This window comes from Carcharhinus amblyrhynchos, chromosome 30 (genome assembly GCF_965287045.1).
Source record: "Carcharhinus amblyrhynchos chromosome 30, sCarAmb.v2.hapA, whole genome shotgun sequence".
NCBI lineage: Eukaryota > Metazoa > Chordata > Chondrichthyes > Carcharhiniformes > Carcharhinidae > Carcharhinus > Carcharhinus amblyrhynchos.
Window position 1 is genome coordinate 7,283,864 of NC_137353.1, and position 26,733 is coordinate 7,310,596.

A 26,733-nucleotide genomic window follows, 5' to 3' on the forward strand; every position below is an offset into this window, starting at 1 on the left:
TTTGTAGCCACTGAGATGCCAGAGGCCGCCGGCTGGTTACAATGTAGCAGCTCCAGGAGATACATTCACACAAAGAGTTACCTGAGGATCAGTCCACCTGCCCGAAGGGTCGCTTCCTGCACCAAAGCCCCGCTCTCCAGCTGCAGTTATGGCGGCAAACTATTCCCCCCGTCCCCTCTCCAGCTTTTATCCGCCTTCATCTAACTCCGCTAGGCAGTGCCTCCCAGCCCGAGAGAGACTGCACCGTAAATCACCGAGCACAGCACCCTGCTAAACACTACCGTAAATCACCGAGCACAGCACCCTGCTAAACACTACCGTAAATCACCGAGCACAGCACCCTGCTAAACACTACCGTAAATCACCGAGCACAGCACCCTGCTAAACACTACCGTAAATCACCGAGCACAGCACCCTGCTAAACACCACCGTAAATCACCGAGCACAGCACCCTGCTAAACACCACCGTAAATCACCGAGCATAACACCCTACTAAACACTACCATAAATCACCGAGCACAACACCCTGCTAAACACTACCGTAAATCACCGAGCACAGCACCCCGCTAAACACCACCGTAAATCACCGAGCACAGCACCCCGCTAAACACCACCGTAAATCACCGAGCACAACACCCTACTAAACACTACCGTAAATCACCGAGCACAGCACCCTGCTAAACACTACCGTAAATCACCGAGCACAACACCCTCTAAACATTACCGTAAATCACCGAGCACAGCACCCCACTAAACACCACCGTAAATCACCGAGCACAACACCCTACTAAACACTACCGTAAATCACCGAGCATAACACCCTACTAAACACTACCATAAATCACCGAGCACAGCACCCTGCTAAACACTACCGTAAATCACCGAGCACAGCACCCTGCTAAACACTACCGTAAATCACCGAGCACAGCACCCTGCTAAACACTACCGTAAATCACCGAGCACAGCACCCTGCTAAACACCACCGTAAATCACCGAGCACAGCACCCTGCTAAACACCACCGTAAATCACCGAGCATAACACCCTACTAAACACTACCATAAATCACCGAGCACAACACCCTGCTAAACACTACCGTAAATCACCGAGCACAGCACCCCGCTAAACACCACCGTAAATCACCGAGCACAGCACCCCGCTAAACACCACCGTAAATCACCGAGCACAACACCCTACTAAACACTACCGTAAATCACCGAGCACAGCACCCTGCTAAACACTACCGTAAATCACCGAGCACAACACCCTACTAAACATTACCGTAAATCACCGAGCACAGCACCCCTCTAAACACCACCGTAAATCACCGAGCACAACACCCTACTAAACACTACCGTAAATCACCGAGCACAGCACCCCACTAAACACCACCGTAAATCACCGAGCACAACACCCTAATAAATACTACCGTAAATCACTGAGCACAGCACCCTACTAAACACTACCGTAAATCGCCGAGCACAGCACCCTATTAAACACTACCGTAAATCACCGAGCACAACACCCTACTAAACACAACCATAAATCACCAGGCACAGCACCCCCACTAAACACTACCGTAAATCACCGAGAACAACACCCTAATAAACACTACCGTAACTCCCTGAACACAGCAATACCACTAACTCTTACCGTAAATCACCGATCACAGCACCCCCACTAAACACTACCGTAAATCACCGATCACATCACCCCACTAAACACTACTGTAAATCACCGAGCACAGCACCCCACTAAACGCTACCGTAAATCAACGAGCACAGCACCCCACTAAACATTACGATAAATCACCAAACACAGCACCCAACTAACTCCTACGGTAAAATACCGAGAACAGCGCCCCACTAATTCCTACCGTAAAACACCGAGCATAGCACACCACTAAACTCCTGCCATAAATCACCCAGTACAGCATCCCATTAAGCCCCTACCATAAATCACAGAGTACAGCACACCAATAAACCACTAACATAAAACACCAAGTATAGAACCCCACTAAATCCCCTTCCACTAAACACCCATTCCAGCACCCACTAAACTGACTACTGCAAAGCATCCACTGTAGCACCCAACTAAACCCCCCACTGTAAAACATTGAGTACAGCACCCTATAAACTCCTACCATAAAACACTAAATACAACACCCCCTCAAAACTCCTACCATAAAATATTGAGTACAGTTTCCCCATTAAACTCTTACCATAAAACACTGAGTTCAGCATACCCACTAAACTCCAACTGCAAAACATTGAGTACAGTACCCCACTGAATGCCAACTGTAAAATATCCAGCACAGCACCCCACTAAACCTCTAATGTAAAACACCGAGTGCAGCACCCCACTAAACCTCTAATGTAAAACACCGAGTGCAGCACCCAACTAAACCTCTAATGTAAAACACCGAGTGCAGCACCCAACTAAACCTCTAATGTAAAACACCGAGTGCAGCACCCAACTAAACCTCTAATGTAAAACACCGAGTGCAGCACCCAACTAAACCTCTAATGTAAAACACCGAGTGCAGCACCCAACTAAACCTCTAATGTAAAACACCGAGTGCAGCACCCCACTAAGCCTCTAATGTAAAACACCGAGTGCAGCACCCCACTAAACCTCTAATGTAAAACACCGAGTGCAGCACCCCACTAAACCTCTAATGTAAAACACCGAGTGCAGCACCCCACTAAACCTCTAATGTAAAACACCGAGTGCAGCACCCCACTAAACCTCTAATGTAAAACACCGAGTGCAGCACCCCACTAAACCTCTAATGTAAAACACCGAGTGCAGCACCCCACTAAACCTCTAATGTAAAACACCGAGTGCAGCACCCAACTAAACCCCCTACTGTAAAACACAGAGTACAGCTCCCTATAAGTTCCTACCATAAAACACCCAGTATAGCACCCCACTAAACCCTACCATAAAACACCAAATACAGCAACCCCCTAAACCCCTATCATAAAACACCAATATAGCACCCCACTGAACTCCTATCATAAAACACTGAGTACAGTACCCATAAATGCCTACCATAAAAGACCGAGTACAGCACCTCATAAACTCCTACCATAAAACCTCAAGTATAGCATCCCACTAAACACCTATCTTAAAACGCCCTCTAAAGCATTCCACTAAACTCCTACCACAAAACATCAAGTACACATCCTACTAAATCCCCTACTGTAAAACACCAAGTGCAGCACCCCACTAAACCCCACTATAAAATACCTAGTGTAGCACTCCACTAAACATCTACCATAATTCACAGAGTACAACACCCTCAAACCTCCACCATAATACACTGAGTACAGCAACCCAAACCTCTATCTTAATACCCCCAATATAGCACCCTAAACCTCTACTGTATTACACCCATTATAGCACCCCAAACCTATATCATAATACACCGAGTACAACTCCCCCAAAACCTCTATTATAATACACTAAATACAGCACCCCTTAGCCTCTACTATAATACCCTCCACAATAGCATCTCAACCCTCTATTGTAATACACCAAGTATACCACCTAACTGAAACTCTACCATAATACAGACAAATTTACTGGAGTTCTATGAGGATGTGTCTAGGGCGGTGGATAGAGGAGAGCCGGTGGATGTGGTCTTTCTGGATTTTCAGAAGGCGTTTGATAAGGTACCTCACAAGAGGTTACTGCAGAAGGTCAGAGGACATGGAGTTGGGGGTAGGGTGTTAGCGTGGATAGAGGATTGGTTGTCAAATAGGAGGCAGAGAGTGGGGGTCAATGGGTGCTATTCGGATTGGCGGTTGGTGACTAGTGGGGTGCCCCAGGGGTCGGTGCTGGGGCCTCAGCTATTTACCATTTATATAGATGATCTGGAGGAGGGAACCGAGTGTAGGGTGTCGAAATTTGCTGATGACACCAAGATTGGGGGAAAGGCAAATTGTGCGGAGGGTGTGGAGAGTCTGCAGAAGGATCTAGATAGGCTGGGCGAATGGGCCAGGAAATGGCAAATGGAATTTAATGTTGGCAAGTGTGAGGTGGTCCACTTTGGTAGGAAGAATGGTAGGAAGGACTATTACTTACGTGGCGAAAAACTGCAGCAGGCGACGGTGCAGAGGGACCTCGGGGTCCTTGTGCATGAGTCGCAAAAACCCAGCCTGCAGGTGCAGCAGGTGGTCAGGAAGGCGAATGGGATGCTGGCCTTCATAGCGAGGGGAATTGAATATAAAAGTAGGGAGGTCTTGCTGCAGCTGTATAGGGCATTGGTGAGGCCGCAGCTGGAGTACTGTGTGCAGTTTTGGGCGCCGCACCTGCGCAAGGATATTTTGGCCTTGGAGGGAGTGCAGAGGAGGTTTACTAGGCTGATACCGGAGTTGAGGGGGTTGAGCTATGAGGAGAGGCTGAATAAACTAGGCTTGTACTCATTAGAGTTTAGAAGAATGAGGGGAGATCTCATTGAGACGTATAAGATGATGAATGGGATGGATAGGATAGAGGTGGAAAGACTCTTCCCGCTCAAAAAAGACAGTAGGACTAGGGGGCACAGCCTCAAGATAAAGGGGGGGCGGTTCAGAACGGAGTTGAGGAGGAACTTCTTCACTCAAAGGGTGGTGAATCTCTGGAATTCTCTGCCCGTTGAAGTGGTGGAGGCTGCCTCGCTAAATATTTTTAAGACGCGGGTTGATGGGTTTTTGATAAGAGAGGGGATTAAGGGTTATGGGGAGAGGGCGGGAAAGTGGAACTGAGCCACGACAGATCAGCCATGATCTTATTGAATGGCGGGGCAGGCTCGAAGGGCCAGATGGCCTACTCCTGCTCCTATTTCTTATGTTCTTATGTAGTACCCCATTAAACCTCTACCATAATACACCAAGTACAGCACCCCCAAACCTCAGCCATAATACACTGAGTGCAGTACCTCCCCAAACCCCCTATCATAATACACCAAATACAGCACTCTCTAAGCCACTACCATAATAACTCCAGTACAGCACTCCACTAAACCTTAACCATAATACCCTCAGTATAGCAACCACAAACCTCCACCATAATGCCCAAATATAGCACCCCCTAAACCTCTATCATATTACACCAAGTACAGCACCCTCAAAACCTTTACCATAATACTCCCAGTATAGCACCCTATTGAACCTCTACCATACTACATGCAATATAGCACCCCTCTAAGCCTCTGTCGTAATATACCTGGTATAGCATACACACCCAATTCCTACTGTAAAATACTCAATATAGCACCACGCTAAATCTCCACCGTAAAACACCCAGTATAGTACACACCAAATTGCTACCATAAAACACCAAGTGTAGCATCCCCACAACATCTACCATAAAACACCAAGTACAGCACACACTCAATTCCTACCGTAAAACACAATGTAGCATATCACCGCACTAAGCATCTACCATAATGCACCGAGTATAACACTCCATGAAACCGATACCATAAATCACTGAGTATGGCATCTCCCTAAACTTCTACCATAATTCACCAAGTATTGCACCTCTCAAACCACTATCGTAAAACACCCAGTGTAACACCCCACTAAACTTCTATCATAAAGCACCAAGCATAGCGCCGCACTAAACATCTACCATAATATACCAAGTATAACACCTACTAAACCTCTATTGTAATAAATCCAGTATAACACACACCCAATTCCTATTGTAAAACGTTGTGTATAACACCTCCTTTAAATCTCTACATAATACAACCAGTATATAACACACCCAACTCCTACTGTAAAACATGGAGTATAGAACCTCACCAAACATCCACTGTAAAACACTTGAGTATAGGACCTCACTGAACCTCTGCCATAATACACTGAATACAACACACACAATTACTGGCATAAAATGCCTAATTGGTGCAGACTCAATGGGCCGAATAGCCTCCTTCTGTAGGGATTCTATGATTTTATGATAATACATAAAATACTCTGCCCCCGCAACTCCCTGCCATAAAACACTGAGTATAGCATCACATAAATCTTTACCATATTGCACCAAGTACAACACTCCATCAAACCCTACTGTGAAACAAAGCATAGAACCAATAAAGCTGTACCATAAAACACTGAGTGCAACACTCACTCAAAATACTATAAAATACTCACCAACAAAACTGTACCATAATACATCACACCTCAATCCTAGCCCCTAACAAACCTCTACCATCTCTACTCTATTACACCAAGCGTAAAACACAACAAAACTCAGACTACAACACTGATTGAACACAGAGTTTGATACACTGAGTAAAGCCTCTATTATGCATTGAGTATAACACCCCCCTCAATCTCTGTTGTAATGTGCTGAGGATAGCACCCAAAAACCCCTATCATAATACACCATGTATAACATCTCTCAGTCCTTACTGTAAAACACCAAATAATACACCCCCTCAATTTCTACCGAAAACAGTAAATAATACACCATTCCCCATAACACGCCTAACACCAGTCATAATACACCTGGTAACTTGTTAAGACACAGGCCAGAAATGCCAAGGTATTTTGTGAAATTATCCTAAACCCTAAGTTTTGCATTTGATTTTGGCATTGGTAACCATAAGAGGTTTCACTCTGGGTATGATTCAAGTGACCCACTAGGAAGCTTTTATCAAACAAATTTTATTTAAGAACACAGTTAGAATATAACAAAAGTTATAGCATACCTTTTACCAATTACAAGATTTAAATGTGACACAGTGTAACTCCTAACAGCTGACTATCTCTGTTGTTCCAAGGTAAAGCGACATTGCACAGATATACATCCTTTTTCAGACTCTGTTAGCACAAAAATAAATACGTTTCCAGCTTTGTAAACCTACGGACAGAAATCCAAGCCAGCAGTTTTCAGAGGAGGATATATATCCTCAAAACAGCCAAACATCAGAGACGTAAACTTAGTCTTTGGCAGGTTACAGTCTTCAGACGTCACAGAAGGGAAAAACTCTGCTGTTCCTCTTAGCTCTAAGCAGCGTCTGAAAACTGTAACTAAAACTGGGGTGTGCTGTGGAAAATAGCCGCCTCAGTCATATCACCTGACCTGTTAATTATCTCAAATCAAGTTCTATTCTGCAATCCCAGAGGAATGTTAAAATCACAGAACACTGCATTAATTCAGATTAAAACAACCATAATGTCAATCATGTTGTTTGAATATCAATAAAGAGCACGAGCTGCCGACAAAATCCTAGGATTTGCTAAAACATCCAGTAGAGAAACATGATTAAAATACATTTCATAAAGGCACAGTAGTGCCACAAACCTTTACCATAATACACCCAGTATTACATGCAGTCAACACCTACAGTAACATAATGAGTCAATGCCTAACTGTAACACAAAAGCAAAATAAAAACAGAAAATGCTGCAATTATTCAGCAGACCAGGCAGCATCTGTGGAGTGAGAAACAGGGATAACAGCCAGAATTTTACCAGCTCACCCACTCCAATTCCGGGGGGGTGGGCGAGGCTCGGAGAATGGCATTCTCCTTTGGCCTCAGGTGGGATCGTACAACTTTGGGCGGACACGCCGGTAAACTTCCACCCAACGTTTCAGATCTGTGACCTTTCCTCGGTGGTGGGATAAGTTGGAAATGTTACCTATTCGATTTATTACATCACTGGTTCAATGCCGTGTCACCCAGGAAAGTGTGACACCTGCCAACAGGGTAGTCACGGTACCATGTCTCCCCTTGGTGCCTCTGAAAAGAAAAATAAATAAAAGGGAGCAGCATAGAGGAAAATTACAGCAATGAGTCAACTGGTTCCAGCTGTTGTTTTCTCTTTACTGCCAGTCATTGGGTTCAGGAGACGTTAATCTGTGTAATGATTTTCCGAGTGAAGCACCTTTCTACGAGTCCACACCGGGAGAAGTGCTTGCTATGACTCAAACTGCTTGGAATAAAGGGCTGTTATTAGAACTCTGCTTCAGTCAATATCAAAGGTGAATCATCTGTTTGACAAAATCGCATGCTGCTTTCCCTTTGTTCTTTAACAAACCCCACCAAGCCCCTTTCCAGATATTCAGAAATGTCTTAAAAATGAACATTTACAACCCTGACCCAGCTACTTCTGCGTGACAGGAAAAACTAACAATAGCACGTCTGCTTTGGTTATTCAGTGGCTTCTTCCAAAGCTAAGTGGGACAGATGAAATATCCCTGCCCCGGTTTCAATGGGCACCTTATAAGAACATAAGAAATAGGAGCAGGAGTAGGCCATCTAGCCCTTCGAGCCTGCCCCGCCATTCAATAAGATCATGGCTGATCTGAAGTGGATCAGTTCCACTTTCCCGCTTTCTCCCCATAACCCTTAATTCCCTTGTCTGTCAAAAACCTATCTACCCGTGACTTAAATATATTCAGCGAGGTAGCGAGGTTAGTATGATATGACTCATGATCTGAGACTAATGCACTCCAGTTGCCTGGTGGTCAGAAGTCGGCATGGTGAAGACAGTGGCACAATGGTTAGTCCTGTTGTCGCTCAGCGCCAGGGGCCTGGTTCGATTCCGGCCTTGGGTGACTGTTAGTGTGGAGTTTGCACGTCCTCCCCATGTCTGAATGGGTTTCCTCCAGATGCCCCGGTTTCCTCCTACAGTCCAAAGGTGTGCACGTTAGGTGGAATGGCCATGGTAAATGTGTGGGGTTACAGGGATAGGACTTGGGAGAGGGCCCGGATAAGATGCTCTGTGAGGGAGTCAGTGCACACTCAATGGGCTGAATGGCCTCTTATGCACCATTGGGTTTCTATGATATTATGAGAAGTGTAAATGACCCTATTGTAGAGTTACTACCCACAATAGTTGATTTGATTTATTATTGTCAACTGCATACAATGAAAAGTATTGTTTCTTGCATACTATACAGACAAAGCATACCTTACATTAAGTACATAGGAGAGAAGGAAAGGGGAGGGTGCAGAATACAGTGTTACAGTCATAGCTAGGGTGTAGAGAAAGATTAACTTAAGATAAGGTAGACCCATTCAAAAGCCTGATGGCAGCAGGGAAGAAGCTGTTTTTGAGACAGTTGGTACGTGATCTCAGACTTTTGTATTTTTTTTCCGACAGAAGAAAATGGAAGCGCGAATGTCCGGGGTGTGTGGGGTCCTTGATTATGCTGGCTGCTTTCCTGAGGCAGCGGGAAGTGTAGACTGAGTCAACGAATGGGAGGCTGGTTTGCGTGATGGGTTGGGCTACATTCTCAACCCTTTTTCTTTTCTTGTGGCCATGGAAACGCTGTCCTCTTGTAATCACGCAAACAAGCTCATTCTGTGTCAGCTTGACTTTCTCGATACAATTTGTAAGAAGAATCCTGACTGTTTAGTTTCAGCTTCTGAGACAAAAATAAAGCCCCGTTAACATTTGTTTCAAGTGGGCTAAACCACGCAGAGCAGTGGCCGGCAATGTGCGCCAGAGTGACGTCTGCATTGACCAAACTCTGGTTAGTAACTCCACGTAGCTCGCTGCTTCTGAGAGGAAGGGACTGCACCGTTAGGTAAAACGTGGTAGTATCGCCAATGAAACTGCGAGCAATCCATGACAATTTGCGTTGAGTATACCCCAGTGTAAAATAACGTGAGTCAAGAAACGGAGATCCCTGTTAGTGAATGTTCCCTGGGAATTAATATTGGGAACACCCAATATTAAAAGGAGAGTAATGTCTGTGGATAGGCCGGGGGAAGTGAAGGCTGAGTTATCATCCTGCCCTTTGGCGTTCCTCTTCGAAACCCATTCCATCTTCTCTAAAGTGTCTCAAAATGAACATTGGCAGCGACACTTTTAGTTTGTCCTCCCTGCTCTGTTCCCCTTTTGTTATTGTCTCCTTTTAAAGCATTGTGAGTCACCGCTTTATTTTGAGGATGTTGTTTGAATCTCCTTGAGATTATTGTTGTTGTTGATCTAAGGGGAAGATTTTTTCCTTTTCATTTCAGTGTGTGAAATTATTGATCTCGTTACAATTCTGATGCAATCTACACGTTAATCAAGTCTTAAACCGTGGCGCACACTGAAATTCTTTGATAATATAATGCTCTTTGTCGCAAAGGAAGCAAATCAAATTCAGGTCATAGAACCGTAAAATCACACACTGCAGAAGAGGCCATTCGGCCTATCGAGTGCGCACCAACACATTAGGAACACCTGAATTCCCATCTAATCCCATCTGTCATCACCCAGCCCATAGCTCTGAATGTTATGGCGTGCCAAGTGCTCAAGGATGGGAGGCATCCCACCTCTACCACCCTCCCAGGCAGCGCGTTCCAATCCTCACCACCCTCTGGATAAAAATGTTTTTCCTCAAATCTCCCCTAAACCTCACTTCGAACCTATATCCCCTCATGATTGACCCTTTAACTAAGCAGAACCGCTGCTCCCTATCCACCCTGTCCATGCCCCTCATAATCTGGTACACTTCCATCAGGTCGCCCCTCAGCCTTCTTTGCTCCAACGAAAACAACCCAAATCTATCCAATCTCTTATTTATAACTTAAATGTTCCATCCCAGGCAACATCCTGGTGAATCTCCTCTGCACCCTGTCCAGTGCGATCACATTCTGCCTATAACACGGTGACCAGAACTGAACACAGTACTCCAGCTGTGGCCTCACCAAAGTTCTATACAACTCCATCATGGATTTTTGTACTCTAACTGATGGGAGGATTTGATAAAAGCAGGAATCCAAGACAGTTAAACAGCTCGATGCAGGACTATTGCATTCCTAATATTGACACACCAATGAAAGCCAAACTGTGTTGTTTGCTTCTTCAGGTGGTGGGCAGGCCTGGCTTTGATGTAGAGTTGGCAAAAATAATTCCTGTAGCTTAATTGAATTGAAATGCCAGCTGCCCTGGAGGATTTGAGCCCATGTTATTAGAATATTAACCTGGGTCTCTAGATTAAGTGACAATTTGCAAAGAACAATTAAAAAAAAAAGCCCCAGGGAGTGAGTTAGCGTGCAGACAATGGACTAACCACAATAGAATGGTAGACACAGATTTCCAATACTTAGGCATATCAAATGTCCCTCAAGGACATGACAGATTGGTTTTCAGATATTCCCCTTAAGCAGGTCAGATTTCCACAACATTTCGCGACTCTTAGAAACGGCACGTGGCACGGTGGCTCGTACTGCTGCCTCACAGCGCCAGGGACCCAGGTTCAATTCCAGCCTGTGTGAGATTTGCTTGTTCTGCCCATGTCTACGTGGGTTTCATCCAAGTGCTCCGGTTTCCTCCCACAGTCCATAGATGTGCGGGTTAAGTGGATTGGCCATGCTAAATTCCCCCTTAGTGTTAGGTGGATTGGCCTTGCTAAATTGCTCCTTAGTGTCCAAAATGTGTAGGTTAGGTGGATTAGAGGGGTAAATATGAGGATGGGCCTGGGTTTTGTAACTTTAAGAATTCAATTTTTGTTTAAAAGCTAGCCCAGTGATATTACCACGACACCACCATCTCCCATCAAAAATGTTCACTTAAACATTGCATCACTGGCAGATAAATGTGAAAATGCAGGCGGTGAAAAGCGCTTAAAAAATAAATGAATTCCTAACATAGTAAAATTGGGGGAAAACTTATAGGAGTGCTGTATTCAATCAAATTCGAGCCCTGATCGGTTAAAAGCACTGAAATTATTATTGAGCAATGGATGTGCTACTTAGGAAAACAATCAGAGAAATCGAGGACTTGAGGACCCTACAAGATTTGGCAAGTCTCGTGAATCTAATAAAGGAAGAGCAGAAATACTTGGATGATGGGTTTAATTTTAATCGCTATGGCGAAAGAATTAAGGAGTGATCATTTAAACTGACTGAAGATGGTTTAGTATTAAATGTTAATAATTTTGTTTGCACTCTTAATGACTAATGTTTAAAATTGAACAGTTATTGATTGGAATTCACTTGTCAGTGAACGCTCTCCTTATCCAAACACAAGAACACCAGAAATAGAGGCAGGAGGAGGCTACCAAACCTTTCGAGCCTGCCCTGCCATTCAATATGATCATGGATGATCTATGCCAGACTCAACTCTTTTTCTGTGCCGTTTCCCCATAGCCCTTTATTCCTCGATCTATCAAATATCTATCCACCTCCACTTTAATTTTGTCTAATGATCCAGCCTCCACCGCCCTTTGGAATAGAGAATTCCAAAGATTCAGCACCCACTGTTAGAAGAAGCTTCTACGCATCTCATGTTTAAATAACCAACCCTTTATCTTGTACCTGTGTCTACTTGTTTGGGACTCTCCCACAAATGAAAACATCTCACCATCCATCCTATCAAGCCCCTTCAGGATTTTAAATATTTGAATAAGATCAGACCCAGGCTATTTAGTCTCTTTGCTGACTAATAGTTGGCCAGTCCTATTCACTCTCAATGGATTTGATTGTACAATGGGTAGATGGAGTATTGTTGTAATTGCATTATTGAAATTTATTGTGATAATAATCCAACGCCCATGTAGGGAATGGATGTTTAAGTGAACATTTTTGATGGGAGATGGTGGTGCAGTGGTAATGTCACTGGATTAGTTTACAAAAATTACTTCATTCTTTAAGTTACAAAGCCAATGTGCAGAGTGAACAGGGCAAGCCCTTTGTTGGCTCCAAAAAACCAACTCAAATACAAATTTAATTCATGGCCCCCACAAGAGAGACACACAGGATTCAAATGGCATGATGGCACAGTGGTTAGCACTGCTGCCTCACAGTGCTAGGGACCCGGGTTCAATTCAGGGAGCTGTCTCAATGGAGTTTGCATGTTCTCCCCATGTCTATGTGGGTTTCCACCGGGTGCTCCTGTTTCCCCCCACAGTCCAAAGATGTGCAGATTAGGTTGATTGGCCATGCTAAATTAGTGTCAGGGGGATTAGCAGGGTAAATATGTGGGGCCACAGTGATTGGGCTTGAGAAAGATGGTTGGCAGGCTTGGTGGCATGGTGGCACAGTGGTTAGAACTGCTGCCTCACAGCGCCAGGGTCTTGGGTTCAGTCCCCGGCTTGGGTCTGTGTGGAACTGCACATCCTCCATGTGACCGTGTGGATTTCCTCCGTGTGCTCCAGTTTCCTCCCACAGTCCAAAGATGTGTGTGGGTTAGGTGGGTTGTCCATGCTAAAATTTCCCTTTGTGCCAGGGGGATTAGCTAGGATAAATGCATGGGATTACGAGGATAGGGCTGGGTGGGATTGTGGTTGGTGCAAACTCAGTGGGCCGAATGGCCTCTTTCTGCACTGCAGGATTCTATGTACATGCTCGATGGGCTGAATGGCCTCCTGCAATGTAGGGACTCTATGATTCTATCCTATAAAAAGGCATTGCACTCCACCTTGGGCTTGATCTGACGCTGGATCTTCACCAAACGGCCAAGAAACAATAACGTCACTAGACTCGTAATCTAGAAACTCTGATCTGGTGACATGGGATCACATCCCATTTTGGCAGTAGCCATTTCAATTCAGTTAATCTGGAATTGAAAGCTATTCTTGGTAATCGTGACGGTGAAACCGCTGTCAAAAATAGGTTCAAAAGCCCTTCATGAAAGAAAAACCTGCTGTCCCTACCCGGTCTGGCCTACACGTGACTCCAGATCCACAGCAGAGTGGTTGACTCTCACCAGCTCTCTGAAATGGCCCAGCGAGCCACTCAGGATGGGATTCTCCAGCCCCTCCTGATGCTGGGATTGCCCATCCTACTGAAAGTCTTTTGGCTTACCCACAGCCAGTCAGAAAAGCCAAGATTCGGGTTAGGGGCAATTCGGAGGGGGGGTGGGCACAGTGGGGTGGGACAGTGACATGGCACAGTGACACAGTGGTTAGCACGGCTGCCTCACAGCGCCAGGGACCCAGATTAGATTCTGGCTTTGGATGACTGCGTGGAGTCTGCACATTCTCCCCGTGTCTGTGTGGGTTCCCTCCGGAAGCTCCGGTTTCCTCCCACAGTCCGAAAGAGGTGCTGGTTAGGGTGCATTGGCCACGCTAAATTCTCCCTCAGTGTACCCGAACAGGTGCTGGAGTGTGGCGACACAGGGATTTTCACAGTAATTTCATTGCAGTGTTAATGTAAGCCTACTTGTGACAGTAATAAATAAACTTCAAACTTTATTAGGGATGGGTAACGGATGCTGGTCTTGCCCAGTGACACCCAGATTCCATCAAAGAATGAAACAAAATTGGAGACTTCACAGCCAAACAAGTTAAAAAAAGAACATTCACATTAATACAATTGAATCAACAATCTTAATTTTCAAAATAGAAGGAGCAGCAGTTACTATGTAAATGTTTCTCTTTGCTCTTTTCTGGATTCGTTCCTCATTCTTATATCTATTTAATGCGCTCGGTCCAATAAAAAGAGACGGCAGTGATCCTACCTGAAACTGAAAGCACTTTTTTTACTAGTTGCTTAGCAACGGTTTAAGTTTAATGCAGACACACTGCCACCTCCTGGTATTGCACAAATATTCTGGCTTCCAGGAGAAGATTTTCCACCCACGCTGAAATCATAAACATGTTTATCAGTTTTGCTCCAGATCGCAGTGCACGGAAGGTGCCTTCCACTCCCAAGGCACAGACTAGAAAAGCTTCAGATTCATAATATGTCTCCTGGCTGTAATGTTACATAAGAACATAAGAAATAGGAGCAGGAGTAGGCCATCTGGCCCCTCGAGCCTGCCCCGCCATTCAATAAGATCATAGCTGATATGTCGTGGCTCAGTTCCACATTCCCGCCCGCTCCCCATAACCCTTAATCCACCCGCTTATCAAAAACCCATCAACCCGCGTCTTAAAAATATTTAGCGAGGCAGCCTCCACCACTTCAACGGGCAGAGAATTCCAGAGATTCACCACCCTTTGAGTGAAGAAGTTCCTCCTCAACTCCGTTCTAAACCGCCCCCCCCTTTATCTTGAGGCTGTGCCCCCTAGTCCTACTGTCCTTTCTGAGCGGGAAGAGCCTCTCCACCTCTATCCTATCCATCCCATTCATCATCTTATACGTCTCAATGAGATCTCCCCTCATTCTTCTTATGCTGGGCAAACATTTTTTACCTAGAGCGAAAAGAGCAAAGATTTAAGGGCATAATGGGTTTGATGCTTTATTGATGCAACAGACAGTGAGACTCTTAGAAGTGGCACGGTGGTTAGCATTCTATTGTGCCAGTTTACTTGTGACTGTAACATTACATTCTGCACCCTCTCCTTCCCTTCTCCCCTGTGTACTCTATGAAATGTCTGCTTTGTCTGTATGGTACGGAAGAAACAATACTTTTCACTGTACGCTAATACAATAATAAATCAAATCAAATCAAAAGTTAATCATTTTCTCGCTAGCAGGAAAAAGAAATCACTTCTAACCGTGACTATGGTGTACTTTCTCCCCTCAATCTCCTCTGATGATCAGCCTGAAATATTAACTCCCTTTCTCTTTCCAAAGCCTAAGCTGCTGAGTATTTCCCGAGTTTTCTCTCCTATTGCAGTTTGCTAGTATCCCACATGCTTTTGAACAATGGGACATAATGGCCAGGATTTTATGACCTTGTTCCGGCGAGGCTCGTAAAATCCCACCCGGGGCCTATGGAGAATTCCGTTCCGCGAGCCTCACCCACCTCAATTCTGGGCTGGTAAAATTCCAGTATCTGTATCTTCCTAAGTGTAGGAGTCCCTCACATTTTGATTTCTTTCCGATGAGAAATAATTCATGTTTGAATCATTTCCTGCACGTGTTTTATATGTGTTTTGGTGCAATAAAATCAGCATTTCACAATTGAGAAAGATCATTCACGTGAATGTTACTGAGTCAGTGATCTCAGTTCCTGAAATAGAAGGCACAGCAGTAATTGCGTAAATGTTTGCCTTTGCTATTTCCTGCTTGCTGCACACATCGTGTGTCCTCTGCCCAATAAGAGTGACCCCGTCAAAAATGCAAAGTGCTTTATTGGTCAAGTTTGCCGCTATTTAACTTTAATGTGGACACACTGCCATCTACTGCTACAAACTATGACACCACTTTTGGCAATACAGTTCGCTCAGGAAGTTCTGAGTTGCTCTTACATACATGTTGTAGCCTGGGAATTTGGACAGTTGATATTAGACACTCCAACTTGTTTCCTCTCTTATTGCTGCCCAAGAACCTCTCTCGCCCTTACCACTCGCCATTCACTGGGCTTTGAAGCAGAAACCATTGGTCGCAGAGTAAGCCCATACCAACCTCTTCATCATTCCACAGTTCCACCAGCACCCACTTTCTTCTCTTCATCCTTTACAGCAACGTGCACTCAAAGCAGACCAATCCTCCATGGTACTGTGATATCCAAAAGAGCCGGGTTCATGGGCACACTGGAGCTATTAGGAACCTGTTTGGCCACATTACGAATGCTCCTCCCTTGGGCATTGAGTTTTGAGATGGGACTTAAACCTCGTTCACAGGTAGGGCAATACTAACCGTGCCGCAAGACCTCCCTATTACACAACTGTGAAGCTATAATGTTTTAATTGGGAACAAAATATCAACTTTGGCCTCTCTGTGTTCAATTCTCCAATCCAATCCAATCTAAATGCATGTAGAATCCACACACAGGGCAGCAGGTTGGCACAGTGGTTAGCACGGCTGCCTCACAGTGCCAGGAACTTGAGTTCAATTCCTGCTCGGGTCATTGCCCGTGTGGAGTCTGCACATTCTCCTTGTATCTGCGTGGGTTTCCTCAAGTGCTCTGGTTTCTTCCCACAGTCCAAAGATGTGCAATTTAGATAGATTGGCTATGATAAATTGTCAGGGGATTAGCGTGGTAAACATGTGAGGTTGCAGGGATAGGGCTTGGCTGGGACTGCTGTCGGTGCAGACTCGATGGGCTGAATGGCCTACTTCTGCACTGCATCTCCATATCATGGCTGCCAAGTATTGACAACAGGAACTGACATGACCTTGGTGTGAACCTGTCGCAGGGGTCTTTCGAGGGGCGTAAAGTTGTGTCGTCCCTGGGGGAGAGGGAGATGGCCAGGCAGTGGCTTGGCAATGCCCCCTGGCACAGGTTAGCACCACCAGGTTGACACCATGCCCATGCCAACCTGGCAATACCAACATGTACCAAGGGGGCAGGCCCCAGTGGAAGCCTCAGGGGGGAGGCGGGGGGCTTAGTTAGATTTGGTTGTGGCCAGGAAGTGCACGGAGGAATAGGGAATGCCATGGGGGTGTGTGGGGGGTGGATGGGTAAAAGGAGGGACCGATGATCGGGAGAAGGGGGGAAGGGGCTGATGATTGGTGGTCGAGGGGAAGAGGATCCGGGGGAATGGGGGAGGTGGAGAAGTGCTGACTCTAATTGGGGTGGGGAGAGGGGCCCCCAAGACCTCTAAGATGGACTGGGGAGAGATGGGGGGGGGGTGTTTACTCAGGTTCTGTGCAGCCCTCCCCCTATTGAAAGTGTGTATCACGCCCCCTGATTTTTTTTAAGCAGAGATTTATAAGGTCTTGAGATACAGACAGATGTGTTCTCACTTGACACAACGCGCTGCCATTTCTTTTTGGTAAGATTTTGTCTCAGATGTATTATTGGATTGCAAAATATCACAGTAAAATCTATCTTGCTAACTCGTTTGCTCTAGACTGTGGGTTGTAAGTACTGATCAATGAAAATCAGTGTATAGTTTGTTGATATGAGCAGAGATTCAATGTTAAAGAGAAAGTTTGAACTCTGGCAATAGGTTAAAGAGTAAAATAAAGTTCCCCTCCCCAGTGTTCCTCACACTGGCATTAATGATGAAGAAATATCCTCCAATTAGAAATGTCAATGGAGAAATTGATCCCAGCAGATTTCAGAGGAGCAGATCCCAGTGTCTGACTTCGGAGTGTCCGCAAACATGACGGGGACGCCCGTCTCCTGTGAGTAACACCAGCTGAAAACACTCTTGTGCATTCTCTCTGTAAGCCAGACCAGGATGATGGCCAATTTGTCACTCATCAGGTTTTGTTCCATGGCATGGCCTTGATTTTAAAATTCAAATCCCTCAGTGGCATCATCTCTCTGTAATCTCCTCCAACCCCACAACCCTCCCTAATCTCTGCACTCATCTGTTTCCAATCACTTCATCATTGATGTCTTCATTTGTCTGGTTCCAAAGTTCTGGAAGTCCCTCCCTTAATCTCTCTCCCCCTCTCTCCTACAAAGTTAGCACTGCTGTCTCACAGTGCCAGGGACTGGGTTCGATTCCTAGCTTGGGTCACTGTATGGAGTCTGCACCTTCTCCCCGTGTCTGCGTGGGTTTCCTCTGGGTGTTATGGTTTCCTCCCACAGTCCAAAAGACGTGCTGGTTAGGTGCATTAGCCATGCTAAATTCTCCTTCAATGTACCCGAACAAGTGCTGGAGCTTGGTGACTAGGGGATTTTCATAGTAACTCCATCGCAGTGTTAATGTAAGCCTACTTGTGACACTAATAAACAAGTTTTAAAAATGACACTCCATTAAAACCTATCTCTTTGGCCACCTTCCTCAATATTTCTTATGTGCCAAAGATGTCAGATTTTGCTCGATAATTGCTCCTGTGAAACATGTCAGGACACTTTACTGCCTAAAATTCCATTCCAATACCCTTCCCACACCTGGTGGTGCACTAAGGCAGACTTTTGTTTGTTTTCATAGCTCGTAATTCCCAGAACTGTTTGCTAATCTGTCGCCAAAGACTTATAGCTTGAGGGGCATCACTCCGCATCAAGCGTGGCTGACCAGAACTCTCTCCCAATCTTACCAAACGGTTTGGAAGGATTTGCAGGCTAACATTCAACCTGTCTGGCTGCGTTATAAACGCACCTTCCTTGGCCATCAAGCCCTGGGCTGGCTCTCGAACACGGGGCTTCTGGCTCAGGGGCAGAGACGCTAACCCACTGCATCACAAAATCTCCTCTACTCCCATTAAAAGTGCTGAATTAATGTAAAATGTTGTGATTGTCCATGAGAGAAAGTGAGAGAAACCATTTGCTGGTAACTTGTGCCTGATTGCACATTGTCTAATAAAACCATATGGAACAAAGGTTTTTTAAGATGAAACAGACTCACACCAGGACATGTATGATAAGTTTTTTGCGTCTGAATTTAATATGATGGTTAAAGCTGTAGACACATTGGTTGCGATCCAGAAGGCTGCTACAGGGTGAAAGTTATGTTTTAAAGTTTATTTATTAGTGTCACAAGTGGTCTTACATTAATACTGTAATGAAGTTACTTTGAAAATCCTCTAGTCGCCACACTCCAGTGCCTGTTTGGGTGCACTGAGGGAGAATTTAACACGGCCAATCCAACTAACCAGCACGTCCTTCGGACTATGGGAGGCAACCAAAGCACCCAGAGGAAACCCACACAGACATGGGGAGAACATGCAGACTCCGCAAGCCAGGAGTCAAAGCCAGGTCCCTGGCAGTGAGACAGCGGTGCTAATCACTGTGCCACCGTGTGTAATGTTGCTCCAAGTGTAAAACGGAAGTGGAAAATGATGAGAATGTATGACTGATCTGTCAAGAGCGAAAAAGATCAAGGGCCATTTGAGGAATCGCTTGCTAAGAACAAGCATCGAGATCAAACCTAAGATGGAATGCAATGCCTTATCTTGTCAGCTTGGGTCTTTTTGTTCAACTTCTGGGGACCTCGAATTGGATCCAATTGGAATTTGGTTTTTGGAGCAAGCAAAGATGGATTTGGGTTTGCCTGGTCCAGTCTGAGTATCGGCTTTGTAAATTTAAGGATGGAGTAAAACATGTTTTTAAACGTTTCAGGCAACATGATCAGTGTAGAAAATTTGAACATCTTGTGATGGCCATTTTGAAATGTTTTGTTCTGTCCTATTAGATATTTTGTGTAAAAAAAGCAGATAACCTTCACTGCAGAGGATTTCCCAATGGGGAGCAGTCTGTGGAACTCTTTGCCGCAGAAGGTTGTGGAGGCCAAGTCATTGAGTGTCTTTAAGACAGAGATAGATAGGTTCTTGATTAATAAGGGGATCGGGGGTTATGGGAAAAAGGCAGGAGAATGGGGATGAGAAAAATATCAGCCGTGACTGAATGGCGGATCAGACTCGATGGGCCAAGTGGCCTAATTCTGCTCCTATGTCTTATGACCTTATACTAAATTTGCTGTTAAATTAGGAGAAATGGATGACCTCTCATACGCATGCGGCAATGTTACTGCTAATAGTGGATCTCACTGATCCAATATGATATTTCTCATGAATGGAGGCAGAATGTGCTTTGCTGGAATATAAATAGGGAATACTCTGCTCAGTGACTGAACCCTGGCCAGCAAACCTTCCTCCCTTCAAAATCAGACATCACTTTGGCAAAGACAAACCCCAAATCAAACTGCGTTAAAAATAAAAGCTTTATTTGAACTTAAATCCACAGCGATTGTAACAAATTTGTAACAAATTCTCAAGCTACGTATAAACAAATCCATCAAGAAATTCCCAGAACATTTAAAAGTACCCAAATTGAAAAAAAATACATTCTCACGGGTAATCACATCCTGATGAAAAACATTTGTTCAAAAAGAGACCAACAAGGTTTGACTCAAAGTAATTGGGTATAGTCAGGACAGTAATTGCAGTAGATTGCACACAAAATCGCTATACCACAAACGTGGTGTCAGTAATTCCAAAACTGACAGTAGGCACTAATGGCAAGTCCCCCAAAACTACACAGCCAGGATTATCAGAATCAGACTGAAGATAATCTCTTTGAGTGTAACTTGCTGCTGTTTGCTTTTTACAATGACATCTCCTTCATTTCAAAAGCTTTACAAAAGGAATTACAAAAGGTCGGGGATGTAGCCCAATCCATCACGCATTGAGACTCTGTCTACGCTTCCCGCTGCCTTGGCAAAGCAGCCGGCATAATCAAGGACCTCACACACCCGGACATTCTCTCTTCCACCTTTTTCCATCAGGAAAAAGGTACAAAAGTCTGAGGTCACGTACCAACCGACTCAAGAACAGCTTCTTCCCTGCTGCTGTCAGACTTTTGAACGAACCTACCGCGCATTAAGTTGATCTTTCTCTACACCCTAGCTCTGACTGTAACACTACATTCTGCACCCTCTTGATTCCTTCTCTATGAACGGTATGCTTTGTCTGTATAACACTCAAGAAACAATACTTTTCACTGTATACTAATACATGTGACAACAATAAATCAAATCAAAAAGATGCTCGATTCCAGAGAGTGCTTCTGATTTCCGCAAGTACCATCAATGACTAATATTTGGCCTTGGGAACTTGCTGAGACAATGCCGTCAGATTCCTAGTTCCCGGTGCTTCCCTACTTTGAGGAGCCTTCCAACTGGAGATCCAACTGAGAATCTGTAGGCCATACTGTTGGCCATTGTACATGAATACACGGATTCTCAGAACTACTCCATTTTAAACCAGGCTTTACTGACCCCAGGATTTTCAATGAATTCTCCAACACCAACATTTTCTTCCACTTCTACTTCACACCGGGTGTCAGCTGATGAATTCGAGTAAAGTCGTGCGCCATTACCAAGTACAACATTATTACAGGGCAACAGCCTCAGCGCAGTGACTACATCAATACAACAAACATTTACACTCATGGGTAATCTTAACAGTGATTTGTTATTGTCACATGTATTAACATACAGTGAAAAGTATTGTTCCTTGCGTGCTAAACAGACAAAGCATACCGTTCATAGAGAAGGAAAGGAGAGAGTGCAGAATGTAGTGTTACAGTCATAGCTAGGGTGTAGAGAAAGATCAACTTAATGCGAGGTAAGTCCATTCAAAAGTCTGACAGCTGGAGGGAAGAAGCTATTCTTGAGTCGGTTGGTACGTGACCTCAGACTTTTGTACCTTTTTCCCAAAGGAAGAAGGTGGAAGAGAGAATGTCTGGGGTGCGTGGGGTCCTTGATTATGCTGCCTGCTTTGCTGTGGCAATGGGAAGTGTAGACAGAATCAATGGATGGGAAGCTGCTTTGCGTGATGGATTGGGCTACATTCACCACCTTTGGTAGTTCTGAGGTCATATTTTCACCTAGGCAGAGGTAAGATTACTGAATTGTACAATTCAGAACTGAAAATGCAGCACAGATTAAGGACTGAGTGAATTAAGATCCTATAAAAGTTAAGTTCAGAGCTCCAAATTGTTTATTTACAAGACAGGAATAGATAGGATTGGCATGGTGGCACAGTGGTTGGCACTGCTTTCTCACAACGCCAGGGACTCGGGTTCAATTCCGGCCTCAGATCACTGTATGTGTGGAGTTGCACATTCTCCCCATGTCTGCGTGGCTTTCCTCCGGGTGATCTGGTTTTCATCCACAGTCCAAAGATGTGCAAGTTAGATTGATTGGCCATACTAAATTGACCCTTAGTGTCAAGGGGATTAGCAGGGTAAATGTGTGGGATTACACAGGCAGGGCCTGGGTGGGATTGTGGTCGATGCAGACTCGATGGGCTGAATGGCCCCTTTCTGCACTGTAGGGATTCTATGATTCTATAGTGAGCAAAAAAGGACCAGGTGGATACATTTGCATTCAGATTGCATGTTAGAAAATCATTGAATTCTGACAGTGCAGAAGAGGTAATGTGACCAGTTGATATTGCACTGACTCTCTGACAGAGTATCTTACCCAAGGCTTCGACCCCTGCCCTATCCCTGTACCATGGCTAATTCCCCTAACCTAATCTTGGAACACCAAGGGGCAATTTAGCATGGCCAATCCAGCTAACCTGCACAACTTTAGACTGTGGGAGGAAGCTGGAGGAAACCCACGCAGACATGGGGAGAACGCGCAAATTCCACACTGACAGTGAGCCAAAGCAGGAATCGAACCTGGGACCCTGGCATTGCGAGGCAGCAATGCTAACCATTGTGCCACTGTGCCACCCATAGCCAAGTGGTAGCACTGTCACCTCCGAGTCTGGAGGTTGTGGGTTTGAAGGTTCCCACTGCAAAGAGCTGAACCCAGAATGCAGGCTGCCATTCTAATGCAACACGTTAGATTGTGGGTCTTGTCAGCATTCCTGGTGGCAGGCTTATAAGGTACCTTGGGACAATTTTGAAGAAGAGCGGGGTCATAGGTAACATTTACACCTTAATCATTATCGCAAAACAGGTCATCTGAACAGCGTTTATGATGAGTTTTGTCTTGTATAAATTGGCTGCCACACATCGTACAATGCAAAGGTTAGTACACTTTAAAATGCTTCATCAGTTGTGAAGCACTTTCAGATATCCTGAGGTCATGAAAGGCGCCATACAAATGCAAGTTAAAGGCAAATTACTGCGGATGCTGGAATCTGAAACCAAAAGAGAAAAAAGCTGGAAAATCTCAGCAGGTGTGACAGCATCAGTGGCGAGAGAACAGAACCAGTTTCAAGTCAAGCATCCTGAGTCAAAACGCTGGCTCCATTCTCTCTCCACAGGCGCTGTCAGGCCTGCAGAGATTTTCCAGAATTTTCTGTCTCTGACACAATGCAAATCGTTGACTCTCTCAGCCATGTCTCAAAACACTTCGCCTGCAATTGTTAAACTTGCATGTTGCATAAGGTGAATGCAGCAGCTTACGTCTGGCTTAGAGAACCAAAGGCCCATTCAGTTTTAACATTTGAAGGCCTGGAAACTTCTCTTCACCACATCCTATTCAGGGATGTGTTACCTGGCACTGAGAGAAAGTCAACCCAAAGTGTATTACACATGCAGCACGTTAGGGTAGGTAAATAATCCAGGATCGAGGTTAACCGGACACGGCTCAAAAGCAAAAGATTTCAAATCAGGAACAAAACTAGACAATAGCAACGTCCCAACACAACTTCATATAGACATAACACACATGACCAGATTGGCAACTTGTATATATCTTTCCCTCTGCTGCAGAAATATCCATCCTGTTCATGTTACTGGCGCAGTACGTTGGCTGTATTCTTCATTAAAATATGGCTCAGGGAACTGAACTGTTACCCTCCAAGATCAGATATAAATTGGCAGTTTCCGTGTCTCTAAAACATTCAGTGCAAAGTTAGAATGCTTGGACAGCAAGTCTTGCTCAACTGGCCAATTTCAAATCCTATGCTAAATTATCCGCCCCAAATACGAAATACAAAAGCCGATGCAGCGTAACTCTATGGTAATCGTACATTAATTGTCTGTCCTTCACTTACAAAACGCAAACATAAATAGACGCAGACGGAAACTGTTGCTGTTGGGTTAGCAGGTGTGTGCTTGTAACATGTAACTTGGTAAATAAATATAAAAACTGCCTAAGGATTGGCTCCAGTTCTGTCCAGCTGCCTATCCAGAGTGGAACACTGGCCCCCATGTGAGTCAGTGATAGGGCTGTAACCGCCCTCAACAAGGCAAACACCCTGTGTCTGTATCCTTGCGAGCACAGGGTGAGGGGTTTCCTCTCCCCATTCCCTGAGATCCGCACTACATTTTGGCTCAAATAAATTTCCAGTGTTGAGTACACAAACCACAATTCTGTGACAGCTAAGGCCACAAGATTAAGTTAGTGCTTTTGGTGGAGATACTTAGAGCCTTTGCCAAAGTCTGCCAGAAGTCGGACCAAAAAAAAGTGTTTTCTCTGTATTTTGTAACTTGGATTTATCTGTTTCTTATCATTGCAGCGATGGTTAAGTGTCTCTGGCTTCTGTTCATAAAAAGGTATCTAAGTAAGATGGCACATGGGTGACATTCACGTTCCTCTAATCCTGGTTAAATATTTGGGACCAACTGGTTTGCAAAAACAAAAATCAAGCTTAATTTATAGAAGGGGTATCGTCACCAGAAATCTGAACCGCAAACACAGCTGGTTACCTGACACTTCTTCCACATGAAGATGGCACCCATTTGAAGATTTAATAAAACATAGAAAAGGTTGTGGATTCATCGTTACCTGAGAGAGATTTCTGGTTTCACCACCTGGGTGTAGGGATCTGGTGAAAAGGACTATCAGCTGCTATGAAGCAGACTCGAGTTTCATTCAATTAGGATCAAGAGAATGGAAATCAAGTGGGTTCCATAGCAAGCAATAACCTTTGCGAAGATACCCAACCTATTTATTTGCTTGTAAAGTTATTCTTAAAATTGTCTGCCAACCTGATAGTTATGCCCAGAACTAACACCCCCCACACCACCAGAAAAATAAAAATATCACTTTGTTTGACAAAGAGTAACCTCAGAAAATTTGTTACACCAGGAGATTTGAACTTTGGAGGATAGGGCAGTGAAGATCCACCTTGTGAACCTTGGTCAACCAAACAGTGCATCATAGTCAATAAACCAAACCAGTTTACCATCTGAGGGTTGGACCATTGTAACGGGCCATTTGTGGGGTTTCTCCACCTCTTTACTCATTTTACTGACAATTGCATGCTTGCTCTTCCCGGTTATTAAGATGGCAACGTTTTTTGCTTTATTTATCGCAGTTAAAGAGAGGGTCATCCTCTGGTGAGGCTTCTCTGAGCTCTCTGAAAATAGAACCAGTGCGCCATCCGAGGTTAGAGCCTGGCTCTTTGGAAACAGCGAGGCCGTGTGACCATCAGCGCCCGTCCCCAGTAAAACAAAATCAAAACTCGTGCTGTTGACCAACATCCTGATGTCGTTTGCGTAGAGGTCTGCGCCGTGGTCCTCCTCCACGCACAGCCTCTGGTTCATGTGAACAGGCATGGGGTGGATGTTGATATAAGGAATCTTGAAGTGCTGCAGGAGGTTGTCGTGCAAGCTTCGGAAGTTCGACTTGGGGTCATTGAGTGGGACACACCGCTCGTCCACCATCCAAAAATGGGTGTGTTTCCAAGGGAACGTGTGGTGGTGCGTGGCCAGTCTCTGGAACAGGCCGACGGGGCTGGAGCCTCCCGAGACGGCCAGGTGGAACTTGCCAAATTTCTGCGTGGTGGTGTCAGCTACTCGGTGCAGGTGGGAAGCCAGTTTGGCGATGAGCTCCTCTGCCTTGGCAGAGACCAACGCGCTCCCGCGAAAGCTCGATTCCGTCACCTTGTAGTCGCCTATGTTTTGATGGCTCGAGTCCCGTGGTATGATCTGCACAGGGTTTGCCCTGCTAAACGTTACCGCCCTCCCAGCAACGGTGAAGTCCAGTAGGTCTCCGTTCTGAGCCCCCCCAGGGTAAATGCGTGGGTTCACACTGGAATATTTTTTCAGTAGGGGCGTCCAGACTTTCCACGATGCTAAGAGATCCTCAGTGTTGACAAACGAGTCCCGTTTAGCCTGGAGAATTTGTGGTATTAACACCGCGTAGGCATCCTTTTGCATCACAGGGGTGTAGATATAATAGTCTGACAACGGAAGGCCAAACATCTGGATATCTGGAAATTCTGTCACTTGTTTCCAGCCTGATGTTTTCATCACTGGTTTGAAGAGATTCTTACTGACCAAAATAGCTGGAAAATTCAAGTCTCCGTGACCAACATAAAAGATGATCTGTCTTTGCTTGCACTGACTAGATTCGGCTTTTCTTGTTGACTCGTTCTGAAGGCAGAAGGCTTGGTTTCTGAACACAATTCGAGTGTAGCCAACTCTCTCATCCAGAGCCTTCCCAGCAGTCAGGATAAAAGGCACGTTATCCCACTGGGGACTGCCTAGGAACACCGCTATACCTGAAACACGGACAGAAAATTGACAAAGTCACTACATACAAAGATATCTGTGGAAACAAGTGACACAGTGCCTCTCTGATCCAATCATTTAATCAGT

At 45.0% G+C, this 26,733-nt stretch overlaps 2 protein-coding genes across 2 annotated transcripts in view; both read right to left on the minus strand.

Annotated features, from left to right (window-relative positions):
* spsb1 (splA/ryanodine receptor domain and SOCS box containing 1) overlaps positions 1-244 on the minus strand; it is an 82,353-nt gene extending 82,109 nt beyond the window's left edge. Inside the window, exon 1 of the mRNA XM_080215103.1 lies at positions 82-244. The gene's annotated coding sequence lies outside the window, so the exon portion shown is untranslated. The remainder of the gene's footprint in view (positions 1-81) is intronic.
* A 22,675-nt stretch (positions 245-22,919) lies between these two features.
* The window catches only part of h6pd (hexose-6-phosphate dehydrogenase (glucose 1-dehydrogenase)), a 48,917-nt gene continuing 45,103 nt past the window's right edge, over positions 22,920-26,733 (minus strand). The window contains exon 4 of the mRNA XM_080215276.1: positions 22,920-26,636. Coding sequence (XP_080071402.1) covers positions 25,273-26,636 — 1,364 coding nt within the window. The 3' untranslated portion in view covers positions 22,920-25,272. The remainder of the gene's footprint in view (positions 26,637-26,733) is intronic.